The sequence below is a fragment of the Orbicella franksi genome, chromosome 5, assembly GCF_964199315.1.
Source record: "Orbicella franksi chromosome 5, jaOrbFran1.1, whole genome shotgun sequence".
Lineage (NCBI taxonomy): Eukaryota > Metazoa > Cnidaria > Anthozoa > Scleractinia > Merulinidae > Orbicella > Orbicella franksi.
The window spans coordinates 12422401-12437243 of record NC_138149.1 but is presented as its reverse complement, the minus strand read 5'-3'; the positions used below and the strand labels follow the sequence as shown (position 1 = coordinate 12437243).

The following is a 14843-nucleotide window of genomic DNA, read 5'->3' as shown; positions in this document are numbered from 1 at the left end:
ACACTACATTACAGTAAATTGAAACCTGGGCAGCAGCTGTGTGATGTAGCTTAGCAGGTCAGAACTGATTTGGAACTCACTATTTGGCATGCTAGTGAAACCACAATCTGGGTCAGCAGTGGTTATTGACAGAGTAACTGAACTTGGAGTTTGTTGAATTTACCATAGTATGAAATTCTAGACTTGTTTGCTTTGCTCTGCTTTGGCACAAACCTTAACTTTGTCATTTCATTGTGCTTAGCACCTCGCAACGCTATGGAGTACCTTCTATTAATTCTGATGATAGTTCATCATTCACTGTTGGAAGCAAGTCCACTCAACCATCAGCTGGTGGTTTTTTGATGCGTTCATTGGCGGTGTGGAAAAGATCTTTGTCTTTTCAAGAAGTAAATAGTGTTTACCTGGCTGGTAAGAAAACTTTATATCTGGAAATGCCATGGTTATAATGTAATGGTATTGTGTGTTGTAGTAATCTGAAGTTATACAATGATAGGTACCTTGGAAAAGCTACTTTATTAGTGTAATCTGGACCGCAGCTTTCTTCCAAGTCTATAGAGAATGTATTTATTAGACAGTTGATATGTAGTTTGCTTGCCCTCTAGACCATAATGGGCATTGTCAGCCTTAAGAGACTTAAGGGATATGTGCTCTGGGTGGTAGTTTGGGCTCCAGTACGGCGGCTGGTGTGATTGGTCGGGCCGATTCAGGAGTGACAGTCTCTCCCACACTGGATATAGGTATAATCTGACGCTGGTCTGTCTCCCTGGCTCCCTTTTAAACCATAAGTTTTACCATAATGCTGTTAGCTATGAAGTTGTTACAAAGTCTTTTTTTGTTGAGTATCCAGTGATACCCCTGGCTTGAAGCCATTTGTAACGTTGAAGAAAGGTTTTATATATTATGACTTAAATGGTTGTCAGATAGTTCCTTTCTGGAATGATGGAAACATCATCGATGCACCGCAGTCTATGTAGCTAATAATTCTTCCATATGGTTACCATTAAAATGATGGATACCTTTTTGAGGATTTGTAACTGTTAGAGCTGTTTTTATTTCAGAAATAAAGTTAAGTACGAAGATCAAAGTCTAGCTTTTTCCCAGGTTCTATCTCGAACTGTCAAACAGCAGGTTTTTGTGGGCATCCTACAGTTTATACTCATACACTCTAAAGACAGTATGTATGGGTTATAGACCAAGTGTGAGGTCAAGATGGCTGGATATTGGCCAAGTTCTTTTTTTTTCCGTGTTTATGGACCGAGACGGAGTCGAGGTCCATAAACTCGCAAAAAAAGAATGAGGCCAATATCCAGCCATCTTGATTGAACAAGCTTGGTCAATAAAGGATTTATTATATGGCTTTTAGGGAAATTTGTTTTTGCAGGACACGGCGGGTAGTCCCGAGCGGGCAAAATAGCTCCATCTTGCCCGCTCGGGTAGCCAATCCAGCGCAGGATTTGACTCATCTTGCCCGCTCACGGAGCTAGCCATATAATAAATGACAAGTAATGAATAACTTGCGGCTTATTTAAGTTACGCTGAGGAATCTTGACTTACGCTTGAAATGAATGGAGCCACCATGTTCTGATTGAATGCTCTCTTCTGTATTTTAGAGTTTGGTAGATGTCGAACAGGTTGGAAAGACTTTGGGCAGTACTGTTATCAGTTTAACTTAGTGAAGAAATCATGGTCGAATGCACGGGTATCCTGTGTGAATCAGCAAGCAGACCTGATCAGCATTCACTCCCCCGTAGAGCAGGCTCACATAACTTTGGAGACAGGACCATATGGATTGCAATCTGTAGCTTGGATTGGTAAATTATTGTTTTATAGTTACCGACATGTGATTTTCGAAACAGTCTCTGCCATTCCTACAATGGTAATGCTCAAGTAATGCATGCATAGTCAGCCGTCAAGTTTACATTTCCACGCAGTTGTGTCATCATATTCGACCAAGTAAAAACATGTTAACTAAGTAATGTACCGACAGTCAAACCCCATGTAAGGGACCACCCAAAATGTCAAGCCTAGGTGGTTGCTTATTGGAGGTGGTCGCTTACGAGAGCTTAGACCATAATGGGTCAAAATTTTTCCTCATTAGAATATGATAACTGCCGAGGCTTGACCCATGTGCCAATGCCGATGCAATGTTTTCTTCATGTAAAAGTCAATTTCGAGAAAAGATATCCGATTCTTCCTATTGAGAAAATTGTTACCACACCTTATTATCCATTTTTCGCTCCATTATCTGTCAAGTGGTCGCTTAAGGGAGGTTAAACACAAAGGAAATGTTCAAACTTTTAGCTCTGAAAGTGGTCGCAGTCGCTTACGAGAGGTAGTCGCTTACAAGAGGTTCCAAATATAGTGATTTGACTTGGAAACTTTTGGTATTTTGGAAAACTGGTCGCTGAGGATAGGTGGTCGCTTACGAGAGGTGGTCGCAACCGGAGGGTTGACTTTAGATTTTATGCTGGGGACATCTAGAATGCAACTTTTGTTAGAAGACAAATCTAGTATCGGTTATTTAGTTATAGGTGTGTACTAAGGCAAATGCCATTAGCCTGGTGGTCTAATGAGTAGGGTGCTGGACGCCAGGTTGATCAGTCCAGGTTTGTTGAATTGGTACACTGCTGTTACGTTGTAAAGTTGTGCATGAGCTGCTGTCCTTCTGCAGCAGGCACATTTCTCAGTGATGGGAAATCCCAGTAGTTAAATTACTTACAATAGATATCGTTAGTCCATAAATGGAATTGAGTTCGTCATATCAATTTCAAAAATACTGATTAGGTACAAAACCTTTTCTGAAATTTAAGAGCAACATATGCTAAAAACCATGCGATGTTCTCTTTGTATGGGTGCTAGCTGTAGTGACCCGACAGTACCTTTGCACACTTCCGTAGTGAGTCTTATGCAACCCATGGTTGGTGTTTGCAGGACTGCATGACCAGGGAGTAGAAAGTGAGTTTCAATGGTCCGATGGAACTGATGTTCAGTATACCAACTGGGATGCTTGGCAACCTGATAACTGGAAAAACTATGAAGACTGCACACATGTGAAACAGTATAACGATGGACGCTGGAATGATCAGAGATGTTCTAATAATTTGCCGTACATCTGCAAGCGACCCAAAGGTTCGTCTTGCTACTTCACTGTTTGCGCATCTTGAAGAATTTAGCCTGAATTTTTCAAGTTCGTTGTTTGTAATCTTTTTTAATCTTCTACATCCTTGTTCCTTTATGGTTTATTACTATCTCTTTGGTGTTTTTCTATTTTAGTAAACTATTATTTTCAGGTTTCCTTCAATTTAAAGGTAATTTTGTACGTGGCCAACATAACTCTAAATAATGTGACTGAACTCGTATGTACCTTAAAAGGGAAAAAAAAGTTTTTTCTTCCATATGTTTAGGCCTTCATTGCTTAGTTATTCATTTGCCCTGCCGTCAAAAGATACCAGTGCAGAACTAGGTCTGTTGTTTACCTTATGATATCAACTGTCTAGGAAAGTCCTTAAAGAAGTTAGATCTTTGTATTTTATGGGCCAATTATTAACTTAAATATTAACTTATACTCCCTGTAAAACCATTGTCAGTGAGAATAACCTTCAGACTCCTTATGAAAACGTGTTTCATTAACTTCTCTAATTTATTCATCTAATTTGGTCATAGAATACTTCCCACCTAATGCAACCCTTCCAACCACAGGTAAGAACCGTTTAGCTTCAGTCTTTCAATTCACATGTGATTTATTTCTTGGAAAGTGGAATATGTTGTGGTGCATGGTGGCAAAACATGCATTTATTATATGGGTAGCTCTGTGAGCGGGCAGGATGAATCAAATCCTGCACTGTGATTGGCTACCTGAGCGGGCAAGATGGAGCTATCTTGCCCGCTCGGGATTACCCGGCGTGTCCCGCTAGCAAAATTTCCCCAAAAGTCATATAATAAATCCTTGACCGAACAAATTTAGTCAATAACCCATAAACATGAAACTTTATTTTATCTCAGATTATGAGTAGTAATTTTGAGAAGTTTCCATTTACCCAAGACTTAACTAATTCTTGCTGACGGTGATAAAAATTATGAGTTATGACGAGCGGTTTTCACTTGAGTGGCGAAAGTAATTAGCATTTGCTTTGGTTTTGCATTACCACCCCAAGCGATTGGCTTAAAAAACACATGCCACTTTGTCAGCCAATCAGAAGTAAAACCAAAACCAATCGTGACTCGCTCGCATGCTTTTTCCCGCGCTTTGTGTCGACTGCGTGCATTTTTATCGAGTTTTGATTGGCTCACTGAATTGTCTGTGTAAGTTGTAATTGGCCAGAGTGATCAGTTTGGTTTTGGCTTTGCAACACTCAATTTTAAACTACTCTATATGTTTTGGCAACCAAGTAACCAAGCACTGTGTTGATGCATTTCAGCTCCCCAGAAGCTGTTTGTTTGTGAATGGACTTCTGAAGTGCTCAGTTGTCCCATGTCTACGGTTCTGAACATTAGATCTGCAATTTACGGACGGACTGATAAAAGCAGGTGTAATCAAGTGAGCGTTACAAATTGTAAACTTGATGTCACATCACTCATAAGTACGAAATGCAGAGGAAAAAATCACTGCTCTTTGAAAGCCACCAATTCATTGATGGGCTCTGACCCATGTCGAACAGTTCCCAAGTACCTAGAAGTTGACTATACATGTGAAATTGGTAAGTGACGTGTTAACAAGAAAGGTAACTCGCTTTGTTTTAGATAATAAGGTTAAAAGATACCTACCTTGGCCTATTTTCAAATTGATCACCATTCGCATACATGAGGTAAACTGACCAAAGTAGTAATTATATCGTTTTAATGCGATGTCATCAAAATTCTTGACATTAGTACTATATCACTAGTTAGAGGTAGATGTTTGTTTCACTGGGCTGCTTTGTTTTGGAGGTAAAGCATTTTGCAATTTGAGACAGCATAATTCAAACTGGTCTGAAATGTTGAGACCGATATTTTTACCCTTATAAATACTTTAAGATATGCTATTCGAAGTTAGAAATGTTATTTAAAAAATTCCATACGGAATTGGAAGCAAAATCTGTTTTTTCCCCCTGCAGACCTTTTTGGTCGCCATATTGGTGCACCAAGGTAATAATTATGGCAAACTCATGCCAAGCTTAGTAATTTTCTGAATAATGTTGTTCTGCTAACTTAGTTGAGTGTAATTGTGGCCAGTTTATTACTTTCTATGCACTCTATCTTCTCTAAAAATGTCGAAGGTTTTTGTCCAAGTAAAATGATCACATTGTGTTGAAAATGAGCTATAGACTAACTGCGGCCTACCCACTACCACATATGGCAAGGGTCGCTTGATCAAATGAGCGAAACAATTTATAAGAATAGCAAGAGAATAAGGGACATTGCCCTCAGTGGGTGAGCAAAAGCAACTGTGGTGACAGACACTGATTTGCCGATGAATTTATTTTGTTCTTAACAGGTCGTGTTGTGACTCCTGGCTGTCCCGAGGGGTGGGAACGCAGCCCTGATGGTACCCGTTGCTTTGGTTTGCTGTTTGATCGCAAGAATTGGCAAGACGCTAGACAAGCATGCAAAGTTTATGGGGCTGATTTGGCTAGTTTTCACAGCAGGTATGGGTTCGGGATCAATTACAAGCCACGAAACAGGCAATGTTTTCTGTGCGTTTACAGGTGAAATGAAATACTTGTCTAAATCGTAGAGAAAGGCAGGTCTATTTCTTGACCACTTACATGGTTTTCATTAAGGGCCTAGCACCAGGAAAATTGACCAGCTGTGAGAACGATTTTGCCCGCCTGGTTTGCTCATTTACAGGAAAGCTTTTCTTGCCAAGAAATTCAGTTCAAAAGGTTTTGCCCAGCTGTCAAAACCAGTTGCTCTACTGCTGAAAACCTTAATGCGACCCCTACATGCAAAAACACGGACAAAGTAAGTTCCACTATTTCCCTTTGCAAGAGCGGTCTTTTGAAGCACTTTTCACTTGAGCACTTATGAAGCACTTAATACAAACAAAACGCAATTTGCCTGGAATATGACATGGTAATATCTAGTAAGCGTCCATTCAATGGATGTTGAATGTTGAATTTTTGTTGATCACATTGATTGACGCCAGTTCTCCAGGGGAGTCGAGGTGCGAGGCAATGATCATTCAACCACCGGAACTTAGCTCCTTTTGTTTTGAATTATGATGTATAAAAATAAGTTTTTTGTAACACTGACTGGCTGATATGTGCACGCACATTGTGGCGTATGGGAACCCGTCATTTACATGTTACTTCAAAACAATGTGATTCACTTATCTTGTCTCGAACACTAAGATTACACCTTTGTTTCGTCAAGGCTACAAAGTAGTTACTTAAGCCAGGACATAAATGTAACGAATAATTTTCTACCCTCGTCCGGCAGATCGACCTGGGGGCATGGCCACTGAATTTGAAACCTGGAGGGCTCTGGTTGAAATACTCTACTCTGCCACTGTACTTGATAGTCCCGAGTTTAACTGGTCGGCCGCATTTTGTAAATGGCCAACTAGGCAGTCGCCCGCCCCCCCTCCAGTAGTATGGATTTTGGATTTTGGATTTTTAACGTGTTTTTTTTTTTTTTTTCTATTTGCATTAGTTCTATTCACAGTGTTGTCAGTTGGAACAGCAGTGATATATACATTGAAACTGACGTTAACCCATTTATTTATTTATTTATTTATTTGTTTATTGTTTAATGTCCATGCTCGTAATTTAATGTTGATACCAATCTTCACTGACAATTAACCACAACCTGAGGTTTGTGTTTGCAGTACCGAGAATATTCTGCTAACATCCCTACTGGTTGACTCGTGGGACATTGAAAAAACTGGAGGAGTATGGATAGGACTTTCAGATGCTGGACAGAAAGGAGTGTACAACTGGTCCGATGGATCACCGGTTGATTACTCCAGCTGGCTTTATGAGCAACCAGATGAGAGGTATCAGTCAGGGAGTTGTGTCCAAGCAACCCTTCAGCCCGGTAGAATGAACTGGTTGTTTTGGGAAGATGTGGATTGTAGTCCTAAACTTCCTTATGCCTGCGCTAAGTTGCCAAGTAAGTTATCCTTAAGTCATGATGACTCTACAGTGTCACCTTGGGGACTGGCCCTATTCTTAATGACAACAAGCTTTATTACCACGGTGCATATCTGAGGAATTTTAATTGTAATTATTGAGAATGTGGTCTAGCAAGGGACCAGTTTGAAAGTAATATTCTGACCCAGTTGTTCAAATGGTGTATAATGCTGTCCTCTGGATAAATTGCTATCCAGTGGATAAGTGTTAGCAGAAGAAACTACAGTAACCACGGTGGATAGTGTTATTCACCCTTTCAGTTCGAGCAACTGGACCCTGAACGCATGATAGAATGGATTGAATATGGTGGACAAACTTTATTCTTGGACATGACACACGGTATCCTTCCTATTTCTTGCAAATTAAATAAGTTCTTTAAGCACAGTTATATTAATTAATGAATATTCGCACTAGTAAGTTAGGGCAAGTCCCGCCCTAAAACGGTTGGGTTATTTGCTTTATTTGTGTGATTCGTTCGTCTTACTTGTCTGGTGTTTTTGTTCAAACAGTAAATAAGCCGCCACCTTCCACTGTGCCAACCACAGGTAACTTAAGCCACTTACTAGTGACCTATATTTCTTGTTTAATATCAATCTCGTTCCCAGAGTCTTCGTTCCCCTTGACCAGCGGTCGGAAAACGAGAGCTCTGGGAGCAACAGTTTCAGGCGTGCGCCATAGATGCAGACTGCGCAGTGAAACCGGATGGACAGAATTTGGTTATTTCAAAATGGCTGCTCCCAGAGCTCTCGTTTTCTGACCGCTGGTCAAGGGGAACGAAGACTCTGGGAACGAGATGGGTTTAATATTAGTACGTTGTCAAACAGGAAGGTCCACGCATGTGCAGTATTGCAACATTCTCAGAGTTCAATTTTAGTAACGAAGATAACTTGTTCTTTGAGAGGGTAAGTCTGCATTGGGCCAAGTGCTCCATACCACCAATGCTCATTGGACTAGGTGTATTTGCATTCCCCCCTGGATGGGGACGCTAGTCTATTGCAGGGTTATCCTCCCCCCAGCATTAGATTTGCTGCACTCTCAGGGTAAAGTGTCATCTTGCCTTAGGACACAACCTAATGACAGCCGGACAGAGCTCAAACCAGAGTGCTCAATCTGGAGTCCAGGACGCTAACCATTTGTCCATTGTGCCTCCCGTCCTATGTTTAATTCATTAACTTCATTTACCCGGATTCAAGTGTTTCCTGTTAGTGTGTATCGATGCTAAAACACATTCACATGGTAATTTATTTCAGAGGTACATGGACAATAAATATTTTGTCCAAAATTAAAGACTGAAAAAGGGTATATTTGTGAAGTTGTGTATGGGACAATTTCCACACACCAAGTGGTTTAAGGTTTCACCTTAAATGTTTTGGAATTTGAAAATTAGAGAATTACTAAAGACATGACACGACTAATGTCTTGACACACCATGCCTTTTGAATAAAGGAGACAAAATAATTGTTTGCAACATTTTATCCTATTAACCAGGGGTGTTGCTTTAATTAGAAAATGTGAGAATTTTTGATTGCAATTATGTATTAAAACAGTCCTTACTGTTTTCAGTTTCCAATAATCCTTGCACTTCTGGATGGATGATGAATGGTTCCTATTGCTATAAATTGATGGCGCAAAGGTAGGCAACATTTAAAAGGGACACTGTCACTATTTTTAGCATGATTTTGGAAATCTCAAAAACATATAACGATCATTGGAAGCTGAACAGCTCGACAAATGATTAGAACCCATTAGGAAGTGATAATGGCCAACGATGGCGAGGTTTTTAACGGATTGCGATGTGGATATTTGAAAAAGCGTCAGGATGTCAGTTTTTCAAAGGTTCAAGATTGGCTCGAAAAGCGTTGAAATTTTGTAAAAATGTTGCTGCAATGTAGACTTTCTACAAGAAACTGCTTTTAATCATTTAGTTAGAGCTAATCAAGTTTTTATTACATAACTTTAGAGACCATTTCGTGAATTTATAACAGTTTTAAGCAAATATATCGTGACAGTGTCCCTTTAATCAATGCGATAGTAGTATGATATGCAGAGATAAGACGTCATGTATTCTCCGAATCCGGCTTTTCCAGGTTTTCCTAGCCTTGGGCCTCTGGGCTTTCTGGGCTTTCTGGGCTTTCTGGGCTTTCTGGGCTGGTCAGAACATAGTTAAAAACTATGGTCAGGTTTTTCTAAGTTTGGAAATATTGAGGCGTTTTTAGATTGACAGCGTTTTCTAGGCATTCTGAGCGTTCAGGTTCTATTCATACCAGAATTTCAAAGGATTTCCCAGGTTTTCTTGGCAATAGGGCTGTCTTGCAAGGGCATTTGAATGACTACTGGTGAATTGTGGGATTGTTTAAAGGGTTTCTATGACAAGTAGGACTTTGAAGAGTCAAAACCCAAAAGGCATATTTTCATTGATGGATATCTACAGATAATGGTCTAGGTTTGTTAGAAAATTACTTTACAATTTTGCTCTAAAAGACAGTATTTAGGTGGGTATCAAAAACCTTCACACAGAGCGGCCTTTTCGTGGCTACCATAACAACGGAGTGCATCAGACGATAAAATCTGTATTGAAAGCAATACCTTAGAGCCATTTTTGCCTTCCAGATTAACACTTGCTTCTCTTGTTTTATTTTTAATAGTAAGACATGGACTGAAGCCAGAGATGCTTGTAGAATGGTCAGTGGAAATTCCGATCTGGTCAGCATCCACAGTCTCGCAGAGAACACATTTGTAGCCAGTCTGTTCAGTGGCTCACTTTTTGCTGCCTGGATTGGGCTGAGTGATCGTGGCGTATTGTTTGGTAGGTTGTTTTGATCTTTTTGCAGTCTGTGGCGCGATCTGTTTTAAGTTTACCATGCTGATTCAACAAATATTGGTTTTCTCAACATGTTAAGTTTGTAAATAAATGCAGGTAGGTGGTCTTGGTCATTTCAGTAACTGCACATGGCTACCTACACGTACCGAACTATCCACTCAAATTTGATAAATGTAAATTAAAATATTATTATCAATTTCAAAGATTGACACCATAACCTCAGGCCATTGTCGAATCAAGGAGGATTTTGTTGGAGGACCGTGAAGCTACATCATGTCCTGATCTTGGACAGAGATTGTCCATGTATCTCATATCAAACAAGTCGATTTTGTAATTATGGTACCTGCCTGTTTGGGAAAGTGTCGACTCAGTTCTTGTGCATGGCACTGCATTGTCGCCAAGGATGGACGAACTAACTTTTGGTGCTGAAAGCCTTCTGACTTGTTTTGTAGGTTACGTTTGGAGTGACAAAAGCCCTGTGAAATTCACAAAGTGGAACCCACAACAACCAGACAGCCATCAAGGGCAACAGCCGTGTGTCGAAATGTATTCTACTGGCGACTGGGCTGACACTGGGTGCTACTCTGTGAAGCAGTTTATCTGCAAGATGCCGCGGTGTAAGTCCAAACACACAGTGTTTACAAATCTTCTCTTGGCAGGGTGCAAAGAAAACCAGTTTTCAAGCTTGCCCTCCAGATAAGCTGTAACTGTGATGAAGCTGCCAAAAACTCATTCTCACTTTATTCCCCCCCCCCCCCCTCTCCTTAGCACGACTAATTAATTTTAATATTAATACAACAATAACATTCCCCCAAAAAACTTCACTTGCCGAATGGGTAAGCAAAGGTCAGTATCTACCAGCTTGACTACAAATCCAGTAGTTCCAGGCTATCAGACATCACTTTCTTTGAAAGCTACTTGGTTTTGGTCGGTTTTGAGAACTTTATGTTTGCTTTAGTTAATCGGCCTAGACAATCACCGACTCAAGTTCAACTTATACCTTTAAATGTTGTATTCGTAGTCTTTTTGAATGTGGATATCTGGGCACACTGCGGTGGCATAAAACGGGAAGTGCGGCAGTCGCTACTTAAGTTATTCTTATAAGAGAACCTCTAGCTTCAAGAATTGATGCCCGTTTGAGTGCATCAGTGAGTGCACTGCGAAGAGGATAAACCATTTCTTCTAGATGATATTTCAGGATAAGAAGTAGCCGTATGAAAACATGACGTTTCGGCGACGTCATGTCACCATAGCTGCTTCAAATGGTGTTTCAAACTGACTCCTAGAATTTATCCTTGAATACCGTAGACGTCCACGTGTAGGGATCTGAAGACGTTCAGATTGAACTGCAAAGCATAAGGAAAAACATCTACTAAGGGACAATTTCTGGACACAACTCTATGGGAAATTGCTTTGAGTTAATGTATTGGTGCATGTTTGCTAAACCAGAAGTTGGCTTCAGTTCCTATACTTTTTCACTCTCTTAGTGGTACAGAATAACATTCATTTGCATTGTAGTGACTCTTCTTGTTTTCAACAGCGGATTACTCACCGTCAACAGTTCCTGCAACCAGACCTGCAGTAACAACAACACAAGGTGAGGTCTTTGGTCAAGTGCATGGGTCCATTTATTGGTGGTAGAACTCCGATATTGACTTGGCCTTCTCCTGTGAAGGAGATCATCTTTAAAACCTCTTATTTATCACTCCTGGTGAAGTTTCAGTTTTCAATGTTTTAACTGAAATGACACTGGGATGAGTGAATTTAGGACACCGTTTTTTTGTTGTTAATTTCCTTGTTTATTTTTCTCGGTAATTTCCTTATTTATTCCTGCTTATTGATGAACATGTACAGCAATATCACCGATATGTTCTCTCTCATCAGCTCCCAACATTTGTCCACCTGGGTGGATTCTTTGGAATGCCATGTGTTACTACTTTGCAAACAATTCTCAATCAAGCAAAGTCACGTGGCGTGTTGCTCGACAGGCTTGTCAAAGTATTAGAGGTGGAGACCTGGTCAGCATTCTCAGTGCTGCGGAGAACAACTTTATCAAATCCAAAATTGCAAGGTATGCGCTTGAAACGTTTCATGTTTCAGTTAAATGCTGTACTCTTTTCAACGTACCTTTTCCAAGACCCATTCATGAAGACACTGCACACTAGTAAAGCTTCCAGGGTAGTTATTAATTGATTTACAACAAAATGATGGAACATTGAAACTCACAGGTCCGAGGTATTAGTTGCAAGTAGACGTTACAATTACAGAATTATAGTAACTGATTGAAAACAGATAACGTTTCTAAAATAGTCGGTAAAGCAACTCTCATGCAGTGACATACATCACTTGTGTTACCTTGATGAGCTAAACGAACATGTACAGAGGTTACTTATATAGGCCTTTGACCATCAAACACTGTGATAAAACACTCCGGCCATTGGAGAACGCTCGAGAAATGTAGAAACCATTCGCCTGTGGCTCGTGTTTTCTACATCTGCCTCGTGTTCTCAAATGCCCGTCGTGTTTTATCACAGTGTAATACACGGCTTAGGCTTCTTTGTTTGTTTATTAAAAACTAAAAACTGAAGTATAATAATGTAGGTTCGTTCGTTCTCACAGTCATAGCAGTTACAGTTTGTGGATAGGACTTAACGACCTTGGAACGGAAAGCAGCTACAGATGGAGTGACGACTCACCTCTAGTTTACAGGAATTACGGCTGGCGAGAACCCAATGACTATCATGGGCAAGAGGACTGTATGGAAATTAGGAAGTCAGGCTATTGGAATGACAACCACTGCAGTATATTACGGCCGTATATCTGCAAGAAAACCAACAGTAAGTGCGAGTTCAGACGCCAAACTTTTCATAAGCCAAGCCTAATTACAATTTTGGCTGACATGAAGTGCAGTTGTTGATTCATTACCCAAAATTAATTACCCAGATTTAATGCAATTTATACGTTTAAGGGGAAAAATTGTTAAATTGTCAAGTATTTTATAATAATTTGTGCATAAGGTTTGGCACATGAAAAGCTCGGCGTCTTTATCAAAGATACTTCAAAGCGATTTCAAAGACAAAATGCTTGCCAGAGTTAAGCAGAAAAAATTTCTTGCCTGAGTTAGGTGGGACGAACGGGCGAGGCATAGCCCGTTCTTAATTTATTTCGACACTGTACAGTTCGTGCGCTTGATTGAAGCGGGTCAAGGTTACTAGCTTCCTGTGGTGCGGAGATGGCACAGTGGGGAGAGTGATTGCCTTCCACCAGTGTGACCCGGATTTGAATTCCGGATCCAGCACCGTACTTGTTGTTGGTTCTCGGCCTTACCTGAAGGGTTGAAGAGAAAGGAAAGGGTAGATAGAAAACTCAAGCAAGACCCTCCCCCGAGTAATATTGTTTTTCGCTTTTCCATCACCTTTGAAAATCAATACTTTTATATTCCGAATCGATCTGCAAATAGTAGACCAATAGCTATTTTGTAGGCGTACCACCGGAAATTTTCACGTCTACAGTCCTTTACGTGTAGTTATTTGTGAGTTGAAGCTTTCGTCAAAGTCATCTCGAATTTCCAGTTGAAGTAATGTAAAGTAGTTGTCTTTCTTTTGTTTCTTTTTTTTGGCGGGGGGGGGGGGAGTGGGGTGGGGAGTGACATTGTCTAAGGATACTGAAGAAGGTTTGAAAACTGTTTCAAATTGTAAACGTCAAAGGTTCGTGCAGTTTTAAGATAATTTTCAAAAGTCAATAAATCCTCAATTACAGTCGGATTCACACGATTACCTGTACTGTAATAATGCATGCATTTTTTGCAGACTCCGTCATACCTCTCATCACCATGTTCCCTCCAACTCCTGGTCCAGGTAAGTAAACGGTAAACGATTTGTTTAATGGATAAGTTTAGTTATAGCACAATCTCCACCCTAGGCTGTTCCAAGTCAGCAAGTGGAATTTGGTTTCCGAGCGCTTTTCACTTGAGTGTCGAAGGTAATTCCCAGTTGTTTTGGTTTTACATCACTGTTATCTGTAAATAGTGGCACAAATTGCTAGTTGTTGAACAACTTCGTTCACTTGTGCCTCGTTAATACGTTGCACTTTTAATTTTGGACTATTTGGATTGTCTGTCAGGAGAATAGCCTTTTACGACATTGACTTGATAGGCCAAGTCTCTAGTACAGGCTGTGTACAGTGGATTCGGGTAGCCAGGCTGACTGTACATGTATTTTGTCTCGTGTTATAGCTCTTGAGAGCTGCAAGGAAGGCTGGGTGAACTATGATAAGAGCTGTTACCGTATTGTGTCAGATTCACGACAGTCCTGGACGAATGCCAGGGATGTTTGTAGGCGTGGGTTGAACTCAAGCATGAATGGCGATCTTGTTACTATAGATGACCAGTAAGTATGCCACTTTGTGTAGAGAGGCTGTTTCAAAAGATTTAGTAATGTAGTAACTGCTTTGAATAAGGTGCCAGTTTCATTGAGATTTGTTTTGGAAAAGTAAATCAATTCTGTGTGAAGTCCCGTCCACACTACGCTGGAGGGATTTAAAAACGCAATAATCAAAAGTCATTTTGGATTTGTGTTTGAGGAAAACTCGGTCAGGGAAATCAAATGTTAATCGTGGCTACATCGTTTTCAGAAAGCTCCGTTTTCAAAAGGTTTTTTGTCCATACGAAAGCGGAAGACCAACGTTTTCAAATTCCTCAGGTTTGAAGAGCGTCTTCAAAAAGCTCGTGTCGGATCAGTGTGGACGGTAGGTTTAACCGTAGAAATAAAGCTGCGGTTTTCAAATTTCTCTGAAGTATTGTGGACACACTGCCTAATTGGTCGTCGCTGGGATTAAGAACAAGAAGCAAGCAAGGCATTGTACAGATCCTCGTATAGGTTCATCGCTAAAAAAACTTTACAGTGGAAAGTTTG

General features: G+C 40.3%; 1 protein-coding gene across 3 annotated transcripts in view; it reads left to right on the top strand.

Annotated features, from left to right (window-relative positions):
• The window catches only part of LOC145486259 (uncharacterized), a 70755-nt gene that overhangs the window by 34856 nt on the left and 21056 nt on the right, over positions 1–14843 (top strand). For all 3 annotated transcript variants that reach the window (XM_081464884.1, XM_081464886.1, XM_081464885.1), the window contains 16 exons: positions 242–408; positions 1611–1811; positions 2932–3129; positions 3664–3699; positions 4419–4697; positions 5474–5624; positions 6806–7089; positions 7619–7654; positions 8673–8742; positions 9755–9915; positions 10383–10547; positions 11471–11527; positions 11815–12001; positions 12550–12767; positions 13740–13787; positions 14165–14318. In XM_081464884.1, coding sequence (XP_081321010.1) covers positions 242–408; positions 1611–1811; positions 2932–3129; positions 3664–3699; positions 4419–4697; positions 5474–5624; positions 6806–7089; positions 7619–7654; positions 8673–8742; positions 9755–9915; positions 10383–10547; positions 11471–11527; positions 11815–12001; positions 12550–12767; positions 13740–13787; positions 14165–14318 — 2412 coding nt within the window. The remainder of the gene's footprint in view (positions 1–241; positions 409–1610; positions 1812–2931; positions 3130–3663; positions 3700–4418; positions 4698–5473; positions 5625–6805; positions 7090–7618; positions 7655–8672; positions 8743–9754; positions 9916–10382; positions 10548–11470; positions 11528–11814; positions 12002–12549; positions 12768–13739; positions 13788–14164; positions 14319–14843) is intronic.